The sequence below is a fragment of the Mus caroli genome, unplaced genomic scaffold, assembly GCF_978045245.1.
Source record: "Mus caroli unplaced genomic scaffold, Mus_caroli_1 scaffold_13, whole genome shotgun sequence".
NCBI classification, from domain to species: Eukaryota; Metazoa; Chordata; class Mammalia; order Rodentia; family Muridae; genus Mus; species Mus caroli.
The window spans coordinates 3,739,990-3,761,630 of NW_028227268.1; the positions used below are offsets into that span (position 1 = coordinate 3,739,990).

A 21,641-nucleotide genomic window follows, 5' to 3' on the forward strand; every position below is an offset into this window, starting at 1 on the left:
AGCTGCCTAAGAGCATGTGCTATTCTTCCAGAGGCTCTGAGTTCAGTTCCCGGTACCCACACCAGGTGGCTCACAACAACCTACAGCTCCAGCTTCAGAGCCTGGCATCCTTTCCTGACCTCTGTGGGCATCTGTACCCATGGCACATACCCACCCACAGACATAAACATACACACAACACACATACACATAATTAAAATAAGAAGCTGGCAAGACACCTCAGTGGTTAAGAGCACAGGCTGCTCTTTCAAAGGACCAGAGTTCCATTCCCAGCATCCACAGGATGGCTCACAACTGTCTAACTCCAGTTCCAGAGCATGACACCCCCTTTAGATACTGTACACACTTAGTCACAGACATGCATGTAGGCAAAACACCTATACCCCAAAAAATAAAAAAAAGTAATAAATGTTTAAATTGAGTTAAATAAAATGTAATATCAAAAACTAAGTAAATTAGAAGGTGTGACTATGGAAATGTAATTGAGGAAAATACGTAATAAAAAATATTAAAAATTAAAAAATAAATAAATACTGTAACCAAATAAAACTATATAAAGAGGGAAAAAAAAAAAAAGAAGGTGTGACTAATCTTAGCTAATAATGAATGTAAGCCAGGGCCTGGGAGGCAGTGCAGTCAGGAGTGTACTTGTAATGCATTGCTAGGGAGGCACATATCCTGGGGGCTCAGGCCCGTAAGAGCCTGTGTCAAAACACAGGTTGGATAACAGGATCAACAGCTGAAGTTGACGTCTGGCCTTCACCTTCATTGCCATGTGTACCACACACAACAAAGTCAGGCCGTGGGTAAAAACCCTTTGGGACAGCTAACAGCACACACTGGGATGATCTTGTCAAAAGACAGTTGTAAACCAGAGCTAGCCCATGCTTTACCCTCAGCAACTCTTCTAGTGAGCAGAGAAAGAACACTGACTCGCTTATGCTGTGGGGGTTTTTTTCAATCTGGAGGGCAACGTAAGAAAAAAATCTTTATTCCCACCTTACTGATGAGCTTGTCTGAGTTCATTACCAAGCATCTTGGGCAGCTGTAGAAATCATCTGGAGAAACTCAGGTTCATCCTGAGCGAGCGCGCAGGCCTTCTGTGAACGAGAGAGCCTCCCACAGTTGCTATGGGCTCAGCCGCTGAGAGGGCCTCCCGCCTGTCCGTGTCCCAGTTCTGCTGCCAAACAGCTGTGATTTTAGAATGCTCTATGACTTTCTTCTGCCTCCTGTCCCTGCTATGCAGAATAGTACTGCCTTGCATACAGAATCATAAGGATGAAATGAATTCCCTGAAGGGCCTCCTGTTGTATCACGTGACACAGGACATGCTGTCAGAAGTTGCTCGTTTTCCTGTGGATGGTCAGGTGATTAGCTGTAGTTAGTTACCACACATGTGGCATGAAAGAGCCTGGGAAACAGGGGCATTGACATTAATTACACTTTGTGTTAGTGAGGGGCTCATCCTTCTCATAGTACACAGCAGGACTGGACCAAGGTTCTAGACCACGACCTTGTACGTATGTACTGTGAGGTACAGAGGAGCATGGGTGACAGCCTCACCACCTCTGTAAGACGGTGCTAGGAAAGGAGACAACATTCTTGTAGCTTAGACAGCCATACCATGCACGCCTTTAATGCAGCTCTCAGGAGCTGTACTCGTTATGTACATGTAAAATAAATAAATTGAATATGAAATAAATTGAAAATGAAAGCGAGCAAGCAGTGTTCCTGTGTGAGCCACTAAACCCACATACATGTACATAAGGTTTTTTTAAAGTAAACATTTTTGTCCAGCAAAACAAAGCAACCGAAAGCCCACCCCTAGCTGGAACTGAGGCTCATGAAGATGGTTCAGTGGCTAGAGCATGGCCTGCTCTTGCAGAGGACCTGAGAGTTCCTAGCATCCGTGGTGGCAATAACCATCCACAGCTCCAGGTTCAGGGACCTGACACCCTCCTTTGACATCCCGAGGGTAGAGGCTCACAGCCATCCACAGCTCCAGGTTCAGGGACCTGACACCCTCCTTTGACATCCCGAGGGTAGAGGCTCACAGCCATCCACAGCTCCAGGTTCAGGGACCTGACACCCTCCTTTGACATCCCGAGGGTAGAGGCTCACAGCCATCCACAGCTCCAGGTTCAGGGATCTGACACCCTCCTTTGACATCCGAGGGTAGAGGCTCACAGCCATCCGCAGCTCCAGGTTCAGGGATCTGACACCCTCCTTTGACATCCGAGGGTAGAGGCTCACAGCCATCTGCAGCTCCAGGTTCAGGGACCTGACACCCTCCTTTGACATCCCGAGGGTAGAGGCTCACAGCTATCCACAGCTCCAGGTTCAGGGACCTGACACCCTCCTTTGACATCCGAGGGTAGAGGCTCACAGCCATCCGCAGCTCCAGGGACCTGATAGTCCTCCCCTACATCCCAGGGCAGCAGGCGGACACCCATGGTGCACAAATATATGTGTAGGTCAGATACCCGTTACACATAAATGTAAGTAAATCTTCAAAAAATCAAACAGTACACATATGTGTAGGTCAGCTTCTGAGTGAATCTTATTAACATAATGTCCAGAGGACAAGAAAGTCCCAGAGAAAACACACAAAGGCCGTCTGTGTGCTCACACGCATGAGCAGAGGAAGAGATGTACACTGAAGGTCTGTCACTCTCCACCTTCTGTTTTGAGGCAAGGCAATCTCACTGGATAGGAAGACTGGGTAGCAAGCTCTCAGGGTCAGTCTGCCTGTCTCTGCCGACCCTCAATGCTGGGCTCGCAGGCACGGACGATAGAACGAGCTGAGTGTTGGGGATTTGGAGTCAGGCCTACCCTCTGAGCATCACCTCAGCCCACAGATAGTGGCACTTTAAGGAGGAAAGTGACAGTCACAGGGTGGAAAGGAGGTGGTTTAACTCTTAGGAATCAGGAGATCAGGCTGGATCCAGAGGCAAGTGGATGGGAGACAGGAGCAATGTTAGCAGAAAGCCTGGGGTGTATGACAAGTTCAGGACTATTCTGTTCTTAGAAGAGTGAACGTAGCTAGCATAGCATCCCTCCCTGTCCAGCAAATGTGCGGGCCTAGGCTTCAATCCCTAGCTGCTGACAATAGCCATAATTGAGAAAGGTGGGAGGTACTGTAAGAGTTGTCAAGCTATCGGCTTGCCCTCATGGTCATAAGACCCCCTACCCAAGCCCAGGAGTGGCTCTGCTCTCCCAAGCCCAGGAGTGGGCTCAGCTCTTCTGCTGTACATTCTTTCCCTGTAGAGCCCAATTCCAGTTTTTATTGTTCCATGGGGGTCTTGTCTTTTGGGGGGGGGCAGGAGGTTCTCTGTTTAGCCCTGGCTGTTCTGGAACTCAGAGATCCGCCTGCCTCTGCCTCCTAAGAGCTGGGATTAAAGGTGTGGCCACCATCACCCAGCCTCCACGGCAATCTTTTTGAGCCATTTGTCAACTTTGTGGATTGATTTAGTTAAATAATGTTATCTGCAGTGTGTGTTGGCAGTTGTGGAGTGACAGCTATGGTCTGTGTCTCCTGCATGTCCTGTGAGCATCCCCTGCCCATCCGGGAGCAGCCAGTGTTTCTGGAGTGTTAACACACTGCTCTCAGCCATGGAGGGGAGAAGTCATCGGGTGGGGTTGGACTCTATGTGACTGCATTGGCTGGAAACTTCATATCCAGGGTCTGTCTTCTTAGGGATCAAAGGCACCTGGCAGCTAGCCTGTGCCGGGTAACCAGGGCTCAGAGTCGTGTTTTAACACAGAGTTAACAGATTCCTCTGGTCCAGGAATTTCTTCTATGTGCATCCCTTAGTGCACAGGAGACAGGAAACAGGGTTGCTCGTTGCAGTGGTAGGAGTGAAAGGGTGGAGTGTGTTAGGGTGGGTACTATAAGCAGACCTGTCCGCCCAGCTGTAGGGCTAGGGAAAGAGCTGTGTGGGCAGTGTGGACATTAGGAAAGCAAATTGCAAGTGTGTGATGTAGCCAGCGTGCCTTGGTGAGCCTGCTAATCCCCGGCTGTGATGACACTGTTTGTGTGTTACAGTGAGTATTCAGATGGGACCAGTCATGCCCAATTCACTGTCCCACGTGAAGGATTGTGGGATGTATGACTGTAATACCAGTATGTCACTTAACAGATTGCCCAAAGCCAGCCTGGTAGAGCAGGGTGGGGGTTGTCTTTCTACATCTCTGCATTTAAAATAGCCACAATTTTAAAGGCAGGAATGTACCTCATTCTAGTGTAACATCTATTGAGAAACCAGTCCATTCATACAAAACAGGAGGCAGGCCACCTGGCTCATGGCTTGCTAGTCAGTAGCTTCTGTTGAACCTCTCTAAGCTGTCACACATGGTCTGTGTGTGACACCCAGGCACCTGACTCCTGGTCCCCTGTAGCCTGGGCCACTTAACTCTGTCTAGGAGCCAGGTTGAAAGGAAGGGCTCTAGAAAATCTTCCCTGCACTGGGGGTCAGGGGGTGTCACTGTGAATTCTCTGGAAATCACTTGCCCTGAAGTCGCTTCTTACCCACTATAGGTCACCAAGGAAGCTTCTGCATGCTGTGTCTCATGCAGAACCACATGGTCCAGGCCTTTGCCAACAGCGGCAATGCTATCAAGCCTGTCTCCTTCATCAGAGACCTGAAAAGTAAGAATGGAGTGTTGGGCGAGTGTCTGCCACGGGCTAGCTCTGTGATTGGAGGAAAGAGGACAAAAAAAAAAGCCATGAAGGAAGGAAGGCTCAGGACTCCTCATGTGTGGAAGGTCCCATACAGCAGTGCTGACCCAAGGCATGGGAGTCAGTGTAGACACGCTGGCTCGGTGTTACTGAAGGGAGGCCCTCTGCTGGCACCACGTGGAGGAATAGCTAGGTCTTAGCCAGGTGGAGGGCCGTGCTTGAAATGGAGGCGGGGCGGGTGAGCATGAGAGCTGGGCGGGCTGGAGGGGCAGGTGGGGGTGCGTGTGGTGAAGGGCATCAGAGCAGCCAGCTGCTGTGTACTATGAGGATGCTCTGCCTTCCAGTCAGTCGGCAGAAAGGTTGTGGGCTCGGCATAAGCTGTAGCACTGTGGCATGATGTGTTGGCTCTTGGAGAAGTGGCTTCCCAAAGTCACCTCCCACAGTCAACCCCCTCCTGCGTCCCTTTCTGCCTGCAGAGATTGCCCGGCACTTCCGGTTCGGGAACCAAGAGGATGCACACGAATTCCTGCGGTACACCATTGATGCGATGCAGAAGGCCTGCTTGAATGGCTACGCTAAGTACGTGCCTCACCTCCCCACATGTCCTCGGCTGAGGACACCTTTGTGTTGGGCAGCATGACGTTCTTGTCAACACAGGGGGCTTCCCTCTAGGCTGTCCTCTGAGGAGGAGGTGGTGTTGACTCCCAGGCACCTGACTCCTGGTGCCCTGTAGTGTGGGCCACTTAGCTGTGACCAGATGCCAGGCTGAGGAGCAGGCTGTCTGTGGCTGTGAACTCGTCTAGTCTCTAAATCGTCTAGTCTCGTTACTTTGAAATAGAGAAGGCAGGTCGGGGCTCATACTCCTGGGGAACAGCGTATGAGAGGTTATAACTGGACATCTTCTGTTTGATGTGTGAGATGTCATAATTGACGTCTTCTGTTTGATGCTGCGTTGTTTTCTCCTGTTGTTTTTTGCTGTGTGGCCTTAGCTGGCCTCGGGCTCCTTGCACAGATGGCTGTTTCTGGAGGGCTACATGTGACTGCCTGAGGTTTTAGGTTTGGGGAGGTATCCTAAATGTTCCCTTTTCCCTCCCACACCTAGTGTCAACATGCCTGTCTGTCTGTCCCTTTGCCTTCTTCCCGTGTTTCTGGAGTCTACCCTAGCTGCCCAAGCCTCTGCGTAGCTGTGTGGGCTCTGACTGCTCCTGGCTTTCCGTGTATTCAGGGCTGTGTCCCTGCAGGTTTGGGAGCTGAATTGTCCTTTCTTCTGATTAATAGTGTGGCTGATTTTATCTTTATTGCCTATCATCGCACAACAAAATTGCGTCTCTTGGTGGTAAGCCCCAGTACCATCATCCGTTCAGAGGGCGGTGAACAGTGCAGCACAGGGTCCGCTGTGTGATGGCGGCCACTGGAGATGGCCATGGGAGGTCTCCACATTAGTACCACTCAGGGGCCTTGAAGCAGCTGGGAGCTGGCTGTATCATTCCATTGCTGTAGGTCTCCTAGTGAACACCAGTGCTATCATAACTAGTCCCAGAGGGTGAGTGGGGTGGAGTCAGTCACATAGAGTGCTCAGCAGGTACTGCTCAGCAGGAGGCAAGAAAGTAGGTAGGCAGCACTGCCCAGGTGCCTTGTTAGTGGGGTCAGGGAAGAGGGCAGGGTGGCCCTCCTCCATCTGAGGCCCAGGTGACCTGTACCTTCTTGTCTGTCTAAGTTAGGGTTTCACTGCTGTGAACAGACACTGGGTCCAAGGCAGCTCTTACAAAGGACAGCGTTTAACTGGGGCTAACTTACAGGTTCTGATCACTATGGTGGGAAGCATGGTAGCATCAAGGAAGGCGTGACACTGGAGGAGCTGAGAGGTCTACAGCCTGATTCAAAAAATAAAAGCCAGGAGCAGACTGTCTCCAGGCAGCTAGGAGGAGGGTCTCACAGTGACACACTCCTCCAACTCCGACAAAGTCACACCTCCTAATAGTGCCACTCCCTGGGCCAAGCATATTCAAACCACCACGGTGTGATAGCCTGTCAGGTAGTAGTGCTGAACCTGCATGCCCAGTGGAAGGCGTGGAGAGAAAGGGTCAGTGCCATTGGCCACGGGGGCTAGACCTGCCTCCCCAGTCAAGGCTCGAGTCCTTGGGTGCTTGCTCCTGGATGGAGATGCTGGGGCATTCTGTGGTGTGTCGGTGTAGTTGCCTGAGATGTTGTGGGGGTGGGGCCCAGGCAGGTAGAGGTTCTGTAAGGAGCTCAGGAGCACTGCTGGGGGCTTAGGTGGAGAAGGCTGTCCCATTGTCAGCTCCTAGGTGGTGACTGGGGGTGGAATGCTGGGTGTGAGTAGCTGTCCTGTGCTGGGCCATCCTCTTCACAGCCGTGGCTTCCTTTTAGGTTGGATCGGCAGACACAGGCTACTACCCTGGTGCATCAGATCTTTGGAGGCTACCTCAGGTCCCGAGGTAAGCAGGAGGTGTGCTCTCCACTTAAGCAGATCTGCACACATTCCCAGACTGTGAGAACTTGACCACATGGTGGTGACTGAGGCTCCCAGGCTTTGTCTTTCTGCCTGGCTGCCCTTGTCCACTATCGGAGTATCCCCTGAGGGAGCCGGAGAAGCATGGTATATGATGATGGGGCCCATCCTTAGAGCTGCGTGGTCCTCGGGGTGAGGCCTGTGTGACGCTGTGAGGGCTTGCCCACTGGCCTGTGGCAGTGGCCAGTCAGGCAGACCAGGCCTGATGACAGAACCTGGCATCACCTGTATCTCTGTCTCCAGTTGGTGGGTCAGTCACCTTTTGGGTGAGCTGAGTTAAATGCTCTAGACCTGTGGTTCTGAGTTCTGGACCTGGGTGGTACCCCCGTGTGTCACAGCTGCCCTGTGCCTCTGTTCTGTTGCAGTGAAGTGCTCTGTGTGCAAGAGTGTCTCAGACACATACGATCCCTACTTGGACATAGCACTGGAGATCCGGGTACGCTTGAGCAGTGATCTGTGTTCCTGGGGGTGTGGGGGGGGCCTCAGCAGTGGGAAAGGTGTGAGTCAGAATAGACATGGAAGAGCAGCTTGGCTCTCCTGCAGCCTCTGCATGCTGCACAAGGCGGACAGGCCAACATTTGCATCTGTCTGCAGTTCTCCTATGCAAATTCCTGTCAGTTAAATAGAGTAAAGCTAAGTTTCCAGGTCTGGGGAAAGCGTTTGGAACAGGCACCCATTAGTCTCCTTTGCTGTCAGCCTGCCCTTGCCTTTGCTAACCCAGCTGCAGTCACAGTGAGAGTGCCTGCCTCACGTGGCTGTCACCTGTCACCTCTGGAGAAGGGCACTGTCTGCTCCGTGCTCCTCTGCTCGGGATGGGGTGCAGTAGCAGGCCGGGTTTTAAGCAAGTCAGGTTTTCTCGGTTGCTGCCTCAGCCTCGGGACTTCTTGAGTCAGGGTTTTTCTTCGGCTGCTCACTCTGCTCCATTTTGTCCTCCTCAGCAAGCTGCAAATATTGTGCGCGCTCTGGAACTTTTTGTGAAATCAGATGTCCTGAGTGGAGAGAACGCCTATATGTGTGCTAAGTAAGTGTCCTCTGTAAGGATGTGACCATCCAGAGTCTATGTGTGCTGTAAGTGTCCTTTACAAGGAGGTAACCATCCAGAGTATATGTGTGCTATAAATGAGTGTCCTTTGGAGTAAGGACGTGACCGTCCCAAGCACCATTATAGCTGCCTGGCCCTCCCTCAGGGATGCCCCCTGCTCACATTTCCTGCGTGGCAAGCTAGGGCTGAGTGAGGCCTGGAGCACCTGTCCTTGTCGAAGGCTATGCATAAGGAGCAGGGTGTTGTTTTCCTTGTTGTCTGTGGTGGAAACTGAGTCAGAGAGACACAAAGGGTCTGACGCATAGACCCGCCAGCAGCTTCTGACTCCCATGACTCAGGTCATCTTTCTAATGAGCACCAACAGCCATCCTTACAGGGCTCGCTTGTCCTGGCCTGTGCTGCCATGGAACTCACTTGATAGCTGCAGCACCAAGCACACTTGCCCTGCCTCCAGGCCACTCCTGGTGCAGAGCTCCTGAGTTGTCTTTGGGAGTTTTTTTGTTTTTATTACAGATATTTTGTTTGTTTGTCTTGAGACAGGGTCTCGCTGTTTAGCCTTGGCAGGGATTTGAGGCAAGTACCACCGCATTGGGCTTTTGTTTGTTATGAGACAGGGTCTCACCAAGTAGCCCTGGCTGTCCTGGAACTTACTCTGTAGACCAGGCAGGCCTTGAACTCAGAGATCTTCCTGCCTTTGCCTCCTAAGTGCTGGGAATAAAGGTGTTCACTGCTACAACTACACTGGGCTTTTTCGTCTCTCTTCCTTTTTCTCCCCCTCCTCTTCCTCCTCCTCCTCCTCCTTCTTCTTCTTCTTTTCTCTCTCTCTCTCTCTCTCTCTCTCTCTCTCTCTCTCTCTCTCTCTCTCTCTTCCCCATCCTGGCTCTGTGCTTCCACTTTCTGTGTCCACGTGGGCACCGTGCTCTTCCCCGTGCTGTCCAGAGTCAGCCCTTTGCACCTGCCAGGCGGGCTCTTGCCCGAGTGAGTCATTTGCTTTTGACTTCCCTCTCTAGTCTTTGCTGTCTCCAGGAGTTTTCTTTAGCTTAGTGCATGTAGATTTTGGTTTCCTGTGCCATTGGTGCGGGCCTCCCATTACCAAGGGAGCAGGCCACGGCACTGCAGAGCATACCAGTGGCTTTCCATTCTCTCCTGTAGGTGTAAGAAGAAGGTTCCAGCCAGCAAGCGCTTCACCATCCATAGAACATCCAACGTCCTGACTCTCTCCCTCAAGCGTTTTGCCAACTTTAGTGGGGGGAAGATCACCAAGGTGAGTGCACCCCACCTGTCGAGACACCTCGAATGTCCATCATCACACAGGCAGGTCTTGGGAATCTGCATTTCTTTATTTATTTTAAAACATTTCTATTTTGTGTGTATGAGTGTTTAAGTTTTACATGTCTGTGTGTCATTTGTAAAGCTGCTGCCCTCAGAGGCCAGAGAGGGTGTTTATCTCCAGAACTGGAGTCATAGACATGAGTTTATGTGAGTGCTGAGAATTGAACTTGGGTCCTCTGTAGCAGCAGCAGCTTCAACCCCTTAGACAAACTTTGTTTGTTTGTTTTAAGATAGTGTTTTTCTATGTGGCCCTGGCTGTCCTGGAACTTGCTCTGCAGACCAGGCTGGCCTTGAACTCAGAGATCCACATGTCTCTGCCTCCCAAGTGCTAGGATTAAAGGTGTGGGCCACCATTCCTGGTATACTCCCATCTCTCATTTTCTTGTCTGTGTATGTGAGTGAGTTACGTACCTCTTATTTCTGGTGCCTTCAAACACCACAAGAGGGCATCATCTCCCGAAGCTGGGGTTGTGGGTGATGTGAGGAGCCCCTGTGAGTTCTAGAGCAATAGCAAGTGCCTCTGACTCACTGGGCATCTTCCCAGTGCTCACACAGGCAGTGCCCACACCTGCCTGTAGCTCCTGTTGTTGGGGATGTGACACCCTCTACAGACATACATGGGGTAAATCACCAATGTACGTAAAATACAAATAAATTACTGAAAATAGAGAATGAGTATTAAGTGTGATAGATGAGTACTGAGTGTGCAGCCGATTCACTGTGTGTGGGTGGAGTCTGACTGTATGCTAAGGCTTTTGTGGAATAGAGTTAAATGGAGTATTAGCACAGCGGGATCTGTCCTGGCTAGCTGCTCTGTGGTTGTGCTAAAATACTGACCAAAAGCAGCTCTGGGGAAGGGTTTATTCTTTGTGCAAGTCAGAGCCCTCATCCAGGGAAGTTAGGTAGGCCTCAGGGCGGTCTAATGGAGGTCATCTCTAATTGAGGTTCCCGCTTCCAGGTGACTGTTTGTGTCCTCCTGAGCCTGACTATGTACACAGTTGGGGTGTGGCGGTGGGGGGGTGGGGGGCTGTGCCCATGTCCTCGGGAGCTCAGGCTTCCTGTGAGCCCTACTCAGCTGTGGTTTAGAGAACCCCAGTCTGTGAACTATTCTTCTGTTTGAACCTGAAAATTCGGTATTATAACAAAGTTAGATCCGGACTCAGGAGCCTGTTGTGGATATGCTGGCTTATGAAACTTTGTCAGTAGAAAGAAAAAGCTGGGTCTGGCAACACGTGACGGTAATGCCAGCACCCGGAAGATGAAATGAAAGGGTTACGATGAGTTCACAGCCAGCCTGGGCTACTTTCTGCACTGGGGACCATCCTGGGCCATAGAGTGAGTTGGAGTCTATCCTGAGGTACATAGTGAAGATTGGTCAGCGCAAGCATTGCTGAGGGCTGTGGATGCAGAAAGAGGATAGCCCATGTTCTCCTGAGTAAGTGTCCCTTGCCTTTTCTTTTCTAACAGGATGTTGGCTATCCAGAGTTCCTGAATATCCGTCCATACATGTCCCAGAGCAGCGGTGATCCTGTCATGTATGGGCTCTATGCTGTCCTGGTGCACTCAGGCTACAGCTGCCACGCTGGGCACTACTACTGCTATGTGAAGGTTAGAGTTGACCTACTGCTAAGCTCAGCCGCACAGTGAGAGAGCATTTTCTGGGGCCAGGGGAGCCCTGAAATCAAGTGAGGCCGTTGCACCTCTTTTTGTTGTCTTCTGGGAGACAGCAGTACTTTGAATTTGTGTTTTGGTTCTCCTTCCCATAAACGGGTAAAGAGATGTCTTTTATACCATGGTTCTAGAGCCAACAGAGTGGCTCAGCAGGTAAAACCGCACACTACCCAGCCTCACTACACAAGCCCCACCCCAGTAAACAAACACATAAACACATGTAAATTTTTAAAGGTTTTAACATCCCGAGTTCGGCCCGGCTGAAAATGCAGTTAGCCTCTGTCTGTCACAAATAAAGCAGTGGTGGCTCGTGGCCCATCTGCTGATTGCTGCTTCCTCCCGACACTCAGGCCAGCAATGGACAGTGGTACCAGATGAACGACTCCTTGGTCCATTCCAGCAATGTCAAGGTGGTTCTGAACCAGCAGGCCTACGTGCTCTTCTATCTGCGGTGAGGAACTGAGAGTGAGGAACTAGCTTACGCGCTCCCTAGCATTGCCCACACCCTAGAGAAAGCAGGTTCTGCCTGCGTCAGGTTGTCTGAAGCCCTTTCCTGTCTGTGAGCTCCTGGGGATTTCATGGAGGGGAATTATCTGGAGTTTGTCCTCTGGGAAGGACCTTTCAGCCGAGCCCTCTTGTTGGGTGGGTGAAAGCCCACTTGTTGTGGGGGTGGCTGAGGGGGAGGGCTCTGCCTACTTACAGCAGTGGGTGGGTGACTGTTATTTATGTAGTAGTCTGTGGCACCTTTGGTAAAGTGACCCATTGCACATTGAGTGGATGGGCACGTTACAGATTTTAAGAAGCCACCAACAGAGATTGGCTGTCCCTGAGGGACTCCTGGCACTTGGTGCCACCTTGCCTATTCTGGGTGATGGGTTTTGGGACTCTTTGGCTTGCTGCTCCTTGAGGGCGAGCCCTGGAGGACTCAGGGCCCTCACTGCAGGCTTCCGGTGCTTCTCTCAGGGTCTTAGGATGCAGAGGGTCAAGATGGGGGTTCTGAGAAGCCAGTCAGGGCCCTGGGGCCTCGGACGCTCTTCTTTCCCTGCTCGCTCGCCCTGGTGCAACCCTGCCTTCCAGTGTCTCTGAGCCTGAGTGGAGAAAATCTCTGACTCCTCCTGTCTTTCCTCTCTAGGATTCCAGGCTCTAAGAAAAGTCCTGAGGGCCCTGTCTCCAGAGTGGGCGCCACTCTCCCTAGCCGTCCCAAAGTTGTTCCAGAGCACCCCAAGAAGAGCCCTGGCAATGGGGTTGTTCCCTCCCCGCTGATGGCAAAGGTACTGTGTAAGTGGAAGAGCCGACCTGGCCACCCTTCTGCCTCCTGCTTTGAGTATTTCAGAGTTCCAGGGCATCTCCTCTGTGGGTTCTTGCAATGTGAGAGGAACATGTAGGCTGTGGCACTGTACCAACCACATTCTTCCCAGCTGCCTTGGGAAGGGAGAGTGAGGCTGTGGGTGCTCAGAGCACAGAGCTGGGCAGGTTTGTCAGCTTCTGAACACAGACTTCCGGGGAAACATCCCACTGTGCCTTCTCCTCAAGCTGCTGTCCTGACCTTTTGTTTCTTTGCAGTTCTCTGGTGCTAGATATAGACATACCTGTGGGTAAAAAGGCCTCTATGATGTCTGCATTTTGCAAATAATTCAGAATAGAAACACGTATGTTTATATACATGCAAACATATACCCACACACATACATAGCAATAAAGCTTAGTCGTCTATGGACTTTTGGATTTTTTGTTTGTTTGTTTGTTTGTTTGTTTTTCGAGACAAGGTTTCTCTGTATGGCCCTGACTGTCCTGAAACTCACTCTGTAAACCAGGCTAGTCTCGAACTCGGAGATCCCCCTGCCTCTGCCTCCTGAGTGCTGAGATTAAAGACGTGCCTGGCTTAGACTTTTGGGTTTTAACCCAGGTGATTTAACCCAAAGTTGGAAGTCATTGCAGCTCTTTGGGAAGCTGTCAGCCTCACTTGCAGAGGTGCCCTTGATGTTAGGAGGCAGACCTGGGCACCCAGAGGCCATGGAAAAGCCACAGCAGGAGAGCAGGACGGCTTCACTGGCAGGCTTTGTTCAACACACAGCTTCCTATACTGCCTACTTGGAAGAGAACAAGCACTGTGTAGCCCAGGCTGGGTGGGTTTGAACTGGAAGTGAGCCTTTGCCTCAGCTTGCTGGGTTCTGGTTACAGATGTGAGCTGCCCAGTGTCACTTCACTTTGAGTCCCTGGTATATGTGATCTTCAATAGATGACCAGATTTTGCAGAACGAGAGATGTGTTCCTGTCAGGAAACAGTCTGTAAAAGTAAGCCAGGGGGCTGGAGAGATGGCTCAGCGGTTAAGAGCACTGACTGCTCTTCTAGAGGTCCTGAGTTCAATCCTTAGCAACCACATGGTGGCTCACAGCCATCTATAATGGGATCTTATGCTCTCTTCTGGTGTGTCTGAAGACAGCAATAATGTATTCACATATATAAAATAAATCTTAAAAAAAAAATGTTAGCCATTCTAAAACTCAGAAGAAAGTAGAAGTCATTAAAAGTATGAAATAAGACTTCATACACTTTCCAATAGGTAGGAAAAGTGTCGATTAGCTAAAGTAAAGTTTTGTAAAAAAAATCACTATACCTTTAATCCCAGGACTCGGGAGGCAGAGGGATACAGATCTCTGTGAGTTTTGAGACCAACCTGGTCTATAAAGTGAGTTCCAGGACAACCAGGGCTACAGAGTAAAATTTGTAAAAATGTTTGCAGAAGGGGACTGGGAGCGGTAGGTAGTTCAGTGGTCAGTGTATGCTTAGCCTGTGAGGCCCTAGGTCTCAACTTGGTGCTCTCCCCCCCCCCCCCCTCCACTCTGCCACTCTCCAGAAGAACTGTAGCAGATACAAGGAAGCTCGTGTTTGTAGCAAACAGAACGCACTGGGTGATTGCCGTGGAGGGTAGGACTTGATGAGTGCCTGGACACAGGACTCTACCACAGCAGTGTCTGGAGATACACAGGCATTGCCAGGAAAGAAGAAGTTCAGTTTGCCCACATGAGTTGGAGTTCACGAGGTCATCCACAGCCCAGGAATACATTTTCTGGAATTGTTAACATAGCTGCTGAGAAAAGACTGCCATCTTTTTTATTTTAAATTGATCAACAACAATAACAACAACAACATTTTAAAGTACTGACTGTGTATGAGTCATTGTGTGAGCCACAAGGACTGAGGTAACTGAGGCAGCCATCACGAAAGGTTTACAGACAGTGGATTCTTTGCATGTGGCCTTGGTTTTTAAAGATTTATTTTTATTTTATGTGTATGGGTGTTTTACCCGATTATATGTCTGTATACCATGTACATGCAGTGCCCACAGAGGCCGGAAGAGGGGGCTGCATTCTTTGGTACTGGGGTTACAGATGGTTGTGAGCCACTCATGTCTGCTTGGAATTGAACTCCAGTCCTCAGGAAGAGCAGCCATAGTTCTCTTAACCACTGAGCCATCTCTCCAGCCTCCAAAACTTGCTCCTTTGACTTCTATATCATTTTATTTACTTTTTTTTTTTTTTTGGCAGATATATAAGCTTAGAAAAAAGTTTAAGTTTGTTTAGTTGATTGTTTTTAATTAAGGCATGGGGAATAATAATGCAAGCTTATGTAAACAATCAAGAGATGTGTAGCTGCCAGTGAGACACTAAAGGCTTTAAAGGCATCTATCTCCTTCCTGTGTGGAGGGTTTAGCTGTGGCAGGGTGACGACACTGGGTATTTCGTGTGTGACCTAGTGAAGGACAGTTTGCATGATGGGGCTTCTCTTTCTCCCTCTGCATCCTCTCAAATCTTGTCAAACCCTGTCATTTTCATAGTTATGGACAGTCATAAACTGCAGCCTGTTTTTTATACAAGTTTTTTTTTTTAAGATTTATTTATTTAATGTATATGAGTACACTGTAGCTGTCTTCAGACACACCAGAAGAGGGTATCAGATCCCATTACAGATGGTTGTGAGCCACCATGTGGTTGCTGGGAATTGAACTCAGGACCTCTGGAAGAGCAGTCAGTGCTCTTAACCTCTGAGCCATCCTTCCAGCCCCTTCAAGTCTTGAAGCACCAAAAGTCTTTACCATTAGCCAGAAGCCAATTTGTTCCCAGAAGTTGCCCTGGAGGGGGTGGGGAAGCCTGCTTTGGCTTAGCCATGTTCCCTGGACAGTGCTCCTCTGGGCTCTGATGGCTTCCTACCTTGCTCCTTTTAGCGACAAGACTCTGTAATGATGAGAAAGCTCTCAGCCCCTGAGGAGGTTGGCGTACCTGTGTCCAGAAATGGCTCCCTTCCTGGTCTGAAGTTACAGAACGGATACGCTCCTGCCAAGACACCTGCCGGGTCCCCATCCCCAAGACTCACACCCACGCCCACACATATGCCCACCATTCTGGATGAGCCCGGAAAGAAGGTGAAGAAGTCAGCCCCACCGCAGTCTCTCACCACATCTCCAACCACTTCTCAGGGCTCTCCTGGGACCAGCGAGTCCCGGAGCCAGCGGCCCGGCTCCTGGGCAAGCAGAGACACCATCTTCTCTACCTCCCCGAAGCTCCTGGCCAGAGCCATTACTAATGGGCACAGGCTGAAGGGCGAAGGCAGTGGTGTGGACCTGGAGAAGGGGGATTCGAGCAGCTCCAGCCCCGAGCACTCTGCCAGCAGTGATGCTGCCAAGGCCCCACAGACCACAGAGAGCAGAGCTGCACATGCCTGTGATTCTCAGGGAACAAACTGTCCCACCGCTGGCCATCCCAAAGCGCTGTTGAATGGAGTAGATGCTAAGATGGTGAAGCTGAAGTCCCTGGCCCTGAGCAGCACCACAACTGAGCCCACAAGCCTCATGTCTCCTCCACCAGCCAAAAAACTGGCCCTGTCAGCCAAGAAGGTGGGTGTGTGGGGGTCTCCTCTCTGAAAGCGCCCTGGGGCTGGAGATGTGAGGATAGGATAGGATAGGGAATCACAGAGGACTGTAACTTCAGACCTTGGCACCAGCGTTCCTGCTGGTCTTCCCTGCAGTTTGCAAGCCGAGAAAGGACTGTTTAAGGGGAAGAGTGTTTTGAGGGGATCCCAGCTATTCAGTACCTCAGATTGTTGGTAGTCGTGTCTGAGAGGACTGACCAGTTTTCTATGATGGAGTCTCCTAGCTGAGCCACAGGAAGAGCTGTGGGCCACAGGGCTCTCAGAGTGGGAAGGACAGCTGCCCTAGCCGGGGGGGGGGGGGGGGGGGGGGGGGGGGGAGGTAGGGAGGCTGAGGAGGAGCCGCCCACCCCTCAGCTCGTGCGGGCGTGAGCAGTGTGTGGGCTTGTGGCGGGATGCTTGTTGAAATGTCCTTTCCTTTTCCTTTTTATTTCTAACCAACAACACTCTCTGGTTCTTCTTCTGCTGTCCCCTCTCCACCAACCCCACCCCCATCCCCCATCCCTTTTTTTTTTTTTCTTCTGTCCCTTCATCTTTTTGGGCTCATTTTACTTTATTTTCCATTTTATTTTCCCTCTTCACTCACGGACACCTTTTTTTAGACCACCAAGTTTTTATTTATGTCAATAACTGCAGGCCAGCACCCTGCGGAGGGCGACCGGCAATGACATCGGTTCACCTTCCCCCTCAGCATTCTGCGACCTCACCTCCCCCATGAAAGCCACCCACCCCGTCGTTGCCTCCACTGGGCCTGTCAGTAAGACCAGGTGAGCTTGGGGGCAGGCCCTGGGTGCGACTCCTTCCCTCCTGTGCTTCTGTGCACCTGGCTGCTGAGGAGCCCTGGGTCGTCGAGGACAGAGGCCTCTCCTGTCCGTCCCTGTCTGGAAAAAGAGCTGCAGTGAGGCAGAGTTGTCGGCCTTCAGAGTCTCGGCCTCTCGCCTGCCTGCCTGTCTGCCCCAGGAACATTGAAACCTGTAGCACTGCACTGTCCTGGCCTTTGACCCCTCAGGCCCTCGGACCCCCCGGGATCCTAGGAGCCCTGCAGGGACATCTTTCCATTCAGCATCATCCCTCATCTCTTGGCTGCTGGCTGCGTGCCAGGCCTAAAGAAGGAGGACTGGGTTCTCGAGTGCTATACCATCGTCCAGGGCCTTTAATCTCATCCACGGGTGATCTGACCCAGTAAGGCGCCGGACTCCATGGTGCCTGCATCCCTTAGGAGTGCTGAGTGACAAGATGTGAGGACTCTGACACTCAGTCACCCGGGTTCCCGGGGCCCAAGCACCACAGCAGCTGGGACACAGGAACTAAGAGAGGGCACAAGTGAGGCTCTGCGGTGCTGTGGGTTCCTCCTCTTCTCTCTGAGTCAGCCGGTCCTAGAAGGTTGTGACGTGATATCCATGGCTGCCACTATCCCCGCCATGAACATGCATGCGTCCTGTCTCTAGCATAACATTTGTGGGGTGTCCTTAAGTGTTAAGGTCCCCAAATGTTGGATCATTAGGGGGAGTTGTTCATTTTTCTGTCAAGTTTTATTCATTTGAGACAGTCTTACCGTATAGAACAGTGTGGTTTGGAGATGCTCCGCCTGCCTCCTGAGCGCTGAGGTTCAAGCTGTGCACCACCACACTTGGCGCAGTTTTTGTCTGTTTTCATTAGGATTTAGATCTGTGTGTATGACTATTTTACCTGCAAGTATTCCGTGCACCACGTGTGTGCCTAGTGCCCACAAAGGTCAGAAGAGGGAGCTGGAGAGACAGGATGTGACCCACTGGATGGTTGCTGTTTTCAGCAAGAGCAGCAACTGCTCTTAACTGCTGAGCCGTCTTTCCAGGCCAAGTGTAAATGTGTGTCTCCGTTAGGGTTTTGTGTGTGTTGGGTGGCAGGGGTGGAGACAGGCTTTTTCTATATAACAGCCCTGGCTTTCCTAGAACTGGATGAGTAGACCAGGCTGGCCTCTTAAACTCAGAGAGATCCACTGGAGTCCTGGGATTAAAGGTGCTCACCACTGCCCCGGCTAGTGTAAACAGTTGTTAAGCTCTGGCAGACACTTAGAGTGACGCTAGTGAAGGCTGCACTCCAGTCTACTCTAGCTGGCATGATGGCAGGGACAGGCTCCAGGAGTTCGCAAGCCTGAGGTGACGGCCCAGATGTGCCCTGTGTGCTCAGCCCCTGCCCTACTTCTCTTCCGGCATTTGCCTTTGTGAAATTGGGTTTCCACTCTGCACCCCCAGTTCAGAGGAACATCACTGTGTATGATGCTTGGCTCGTTTTGCTGTTCTTGGGGTGTTCAGTCCCCACGGGAACCTCTACAGCTTCTGGAGAGTAAAAGATAAATCTCACAGGATGCTGCTGGCTTTGTTTTGGTTGGTTGGGTTTTTTTCTCAGTGACATTTCCCCTCTTAACACATTTGAGGTGGCAATCTGAAATGTTAGGATTTAGTCTCTTCGTTTTGCTTTTCTGTTGTTGTTGTTGTTGTTGTTACTGTCTCCTTGTTTTGAAGGAGGGCTTTTGGTTTGGTGTAGTTTTTGGGACAGGGTCTCAGCTCTACCGCCCTGACTGGCCAGGAACTCGCAGAGATCTGCCAGGTTCTTCCTCCCAAGTGCTGAGCTTGATGCTCCTGTTGGGTGCCCCCGTCTGGTTCACTGTGGCCCGGGGGGACTCATATTTGCCGTGTGTTGGAGGATAACCTTGACCTTCTGCTCCTCACACCTGTTCCCGGCTCTGGGATTGGAAGTGTGTGCCTCCATGTGCTGCCACGTGCCACCACGTGCATTCTTATGCTGGCTGAGCTTGGTTCGCGTTAGACACGTGTTTTATAGTGTTTGTCTGTTGTAAGATAAGCTGCCCTGTGGGTCAGACTTCAGCTCATTTAGTAGTAAAGGCCATGAGTCCTTAGCGTGCTTGAGGTGCCCCGTGACAGTGCTTACTTGGCATGGCCGAGGTGTTTGGTTTCATTTTCAGCACCACTTTTAAAAAAATGCTTTGTAACAAGAAACTGGGATGTATTGTTTTTATTAACTTTGATTTTAGGTAGATTTATTTCCTTAGCCTGGCTTAAAAAAACATGGAGTGTGTGTATGTGTGTGTGTGTGTCTGTCTGTCTAAGAATTAGAGAGACAAAGTAACCTTTTAAAATTCGAGAGTGTGTCTGGCATACTGGAATTCACCTTTCATCCCAGCACTCTGGAGGCAGAGGCAGGCTGATGTCTCTGTGAGTTCGAGGCCAGCCTGGTTTACGGAGCTAGTTCTAAGACAGCCAGGGCTGCACAAACCTTGTCTCAAACCCCACATCTGCACCAAACTCTTAGGTGTGAAGGCGGCTGGGTGGGGTCAGGAGAGAGGGGTGGCATGTGGGCAGATCTCCTGAGTGACTCTCTGTCCACCGTCTACAGGACTGCTGCACCTGCCCCCCGACCGTCCACCCACCCCCACTCTGCATCTCTGTCCAGTAGTAGTGCCAAGCCCTTAGGGACATCAGAGCCACAGAGCTGCCGCCCCTCTGCCTGGACACCCCTGCCTCAGGTCAATGGACACTTCACGTCCCACTTACACCAACTGCCAGAGGCCAGCGAGGCCCTACACAGCCCCTCCAAAAAGAGGAAAAAGACCCCTAATGGAGATCCCCAGAGACTGGGCATCGACACGCTCCTCCCACAGTGCCTCAGGGGAGCACCTGCAGCAACACGCAGGAAGAGAAAGAAGAGGTGCTCGGAGGGTGAGGGTGCCACAGCTCCCAAGCAGGAAGGCCAATGTCAGGACCAGTCTTGGAGTTCCGGGGGCCAGAAGGAAGAGGGTACGCAGCCCCAGGTAAATGGCCATCAAGTGAGTCACATTCTGGACAGTTACCATGTGAGCAGCAGGAAAAGGAGGAAGAGGAAAAGATCAGAAGGACTCAGCCAGGAAGCCACCCCGTCGCAGGACCTAATTCAGCACAGGTAAGGGCGTGGCTGGGATGTACCCGAGGCCTTCCCAAGAGGTGTGGGTTAACAAGGTTGCGGCAGCATCCTGTGTGTGCAGTGTACCAGCTCTGGATAGAGCAAGAGGACCACATGATGTGTAAGTGTGTCACTCTGGACAACAACCCTCATACAGCACAGCCCGTCGCCAGCACACAGCACTGTAGGCAGTTCTCCCGGGGACGCTGGGGTAGAGCGCTGGCTGGTTGTCTGTCTTACGTACACTGGTGTGAGGTGTCAGATCCTCTGGAACTGGAGGTACAGGTAGTGGTGTGCAGCCATGTCAGTCCTGGAGACTGAACCTGAGTCCTCCGAAGAGCAGCCAGTGCTCTTCACCATTGAGCCATTGAGCCACGTCTCCAGCCCCACCGTGGTTTTATTCTAAATAGTTACCACTTTTTTTTTTCTTTTGTTTCATTTATTGCTGCCATGCATGTGCAGATCAGAAGACAACTTGTAGATGTTAGTTTTCTTCTTCCGCCATGCAGGTTCTGGGGATCAGATTCAAGTTGTCTGCCTTGATGGCAAACACATTTACCCACTGAGCCATCTCAACAACCTTTTTAAGAGTTATATTTGTGTGTGTGTGTGTGTGTGTGTGTTTGTTTGCGTGTTTGCACGTGCACACATGTGAGCATGTTTGTACACCATAGAAGTAGATAACCTGAGGTCGGCAGGCTTGGTGCCAAGTGCCTTTATTAGCTGAGCAATCTCACACACTCTTGGGTTGGAGCTGCCACTGAAGGTGGTGTTCTTGCCTACAGTGTTTCTCAAGGTCTAATCTGCTCCCTCCTCTGGCTCCCCACAGCTGCTCCCCTGAAGACCACAGTGGGCCTGAGGCCAGGACAGAGTTGCAGAAGAAGAAGAAGAAAAGAAGGAAAAGAAAGCCCGAGCCACAGCAGGATGAAGAGAGCAAGCACCCAGGAGACCAGAGGAGCCCAAGGCCCAGTGTCACCCCAGTCCCTGCATTGAGTGTGAATGGCCATCTTCCTAGTGACTGCTTGGGTAAGGATCCTACTGATAGCTGCAGAGGTGGCAATGTACTGTTCCTCATTGTGGGCCACTAGGAGCACTGGCCACAGGTTTCCATCAGTTGCTAGCAAATACCTAAGACAATAGGTCATTTTAGAGAAAAAGTGTGTCATCCCAGAGCTCAGGAAGCAAGGAGGGAGGCAGGCAGAGCTCTAGTCTGTTCTATGCAGCCTGCATTCTGGGCCTGTGCTTCTGCTCATCTCAGTGGAACATGGCAGGGAAACGCTGCTCACTGGAAGCCAGGGAGAACAAAAGGCCCCAGCTGCATCATGCTTTTGTGTTATAGACCGAGGCTTGGGGGTGGGGCGTGGGGCATCTCTGTTCTGGCTTTTTGTCATTTTCTTTTCTCATGAATGGACTTGGGTAAGATTATCACCAGAGAGTGAGCACCTGCTGGCACCAGGTTCTGCAATGCCAAGACCAGGATGTGTGGTTGTTTCTTCAGTGTTTGGTTCTACCATATCCTGTG

General features: G+C 51.1%; 1 protein-coding gene across 1 annotated transcript in view; it reads left to right on the forward strand.

Annotated features, from left to right (window-relative positions):
• The window catches only part of Usp36 (ubiquitin specific peptidase 36), a 31,094-nt gene that overhangs the window by 5,970 nt on the left and 3,483 nt on the right, over positions 1-21,641 (forward strand). Inside the window, exons 5-17 of the mRNA XM_021177341.2 lie at positions 4,538-4,648; positions 5,155-5,257; positions 7,067-7,134; positions 7,574-7,644; positions 8,147-8,229; positions 9,403-9,514; positions 11,050-11,190; positions 11,604-11,704; positions 12,386-12,524; positions 15,480-16,148; positions 16,817-16,947; positions 19,577-20,119; positions 20,949-21,145. Coding sequence (XP_021033000.1) covers positions 4,538-4,648; positions 5,155-5,257; positions 7,067-7,134; positions 7,574-7,644; positions 8,147-8,229; positions 9,403-9,514; positions 11,050-11,190; positions 11,604-11,704; positions 12,386-12,524; positions 15,480-16,148; positions 16,817-16,947; positions 19,577-20,119; positions 20,949-21,145 — 2,469 coding nt within the window. The remainder of the gene's footprint in view (positions 1-4,537; positions 4,649-5,154; positions 5,258-7,066; positions 7,135-7,573; positions 7,645-8,146; positions 8,230-9,402; positions 9,515-11,049; positions 11,191-11,603; positions 11,705-12,385; positions 12,525-15,479; positions 16,149-16,816; positions 16,948-19,576; positions 20,120-20,948; positions 21,146-21,641) is intronic.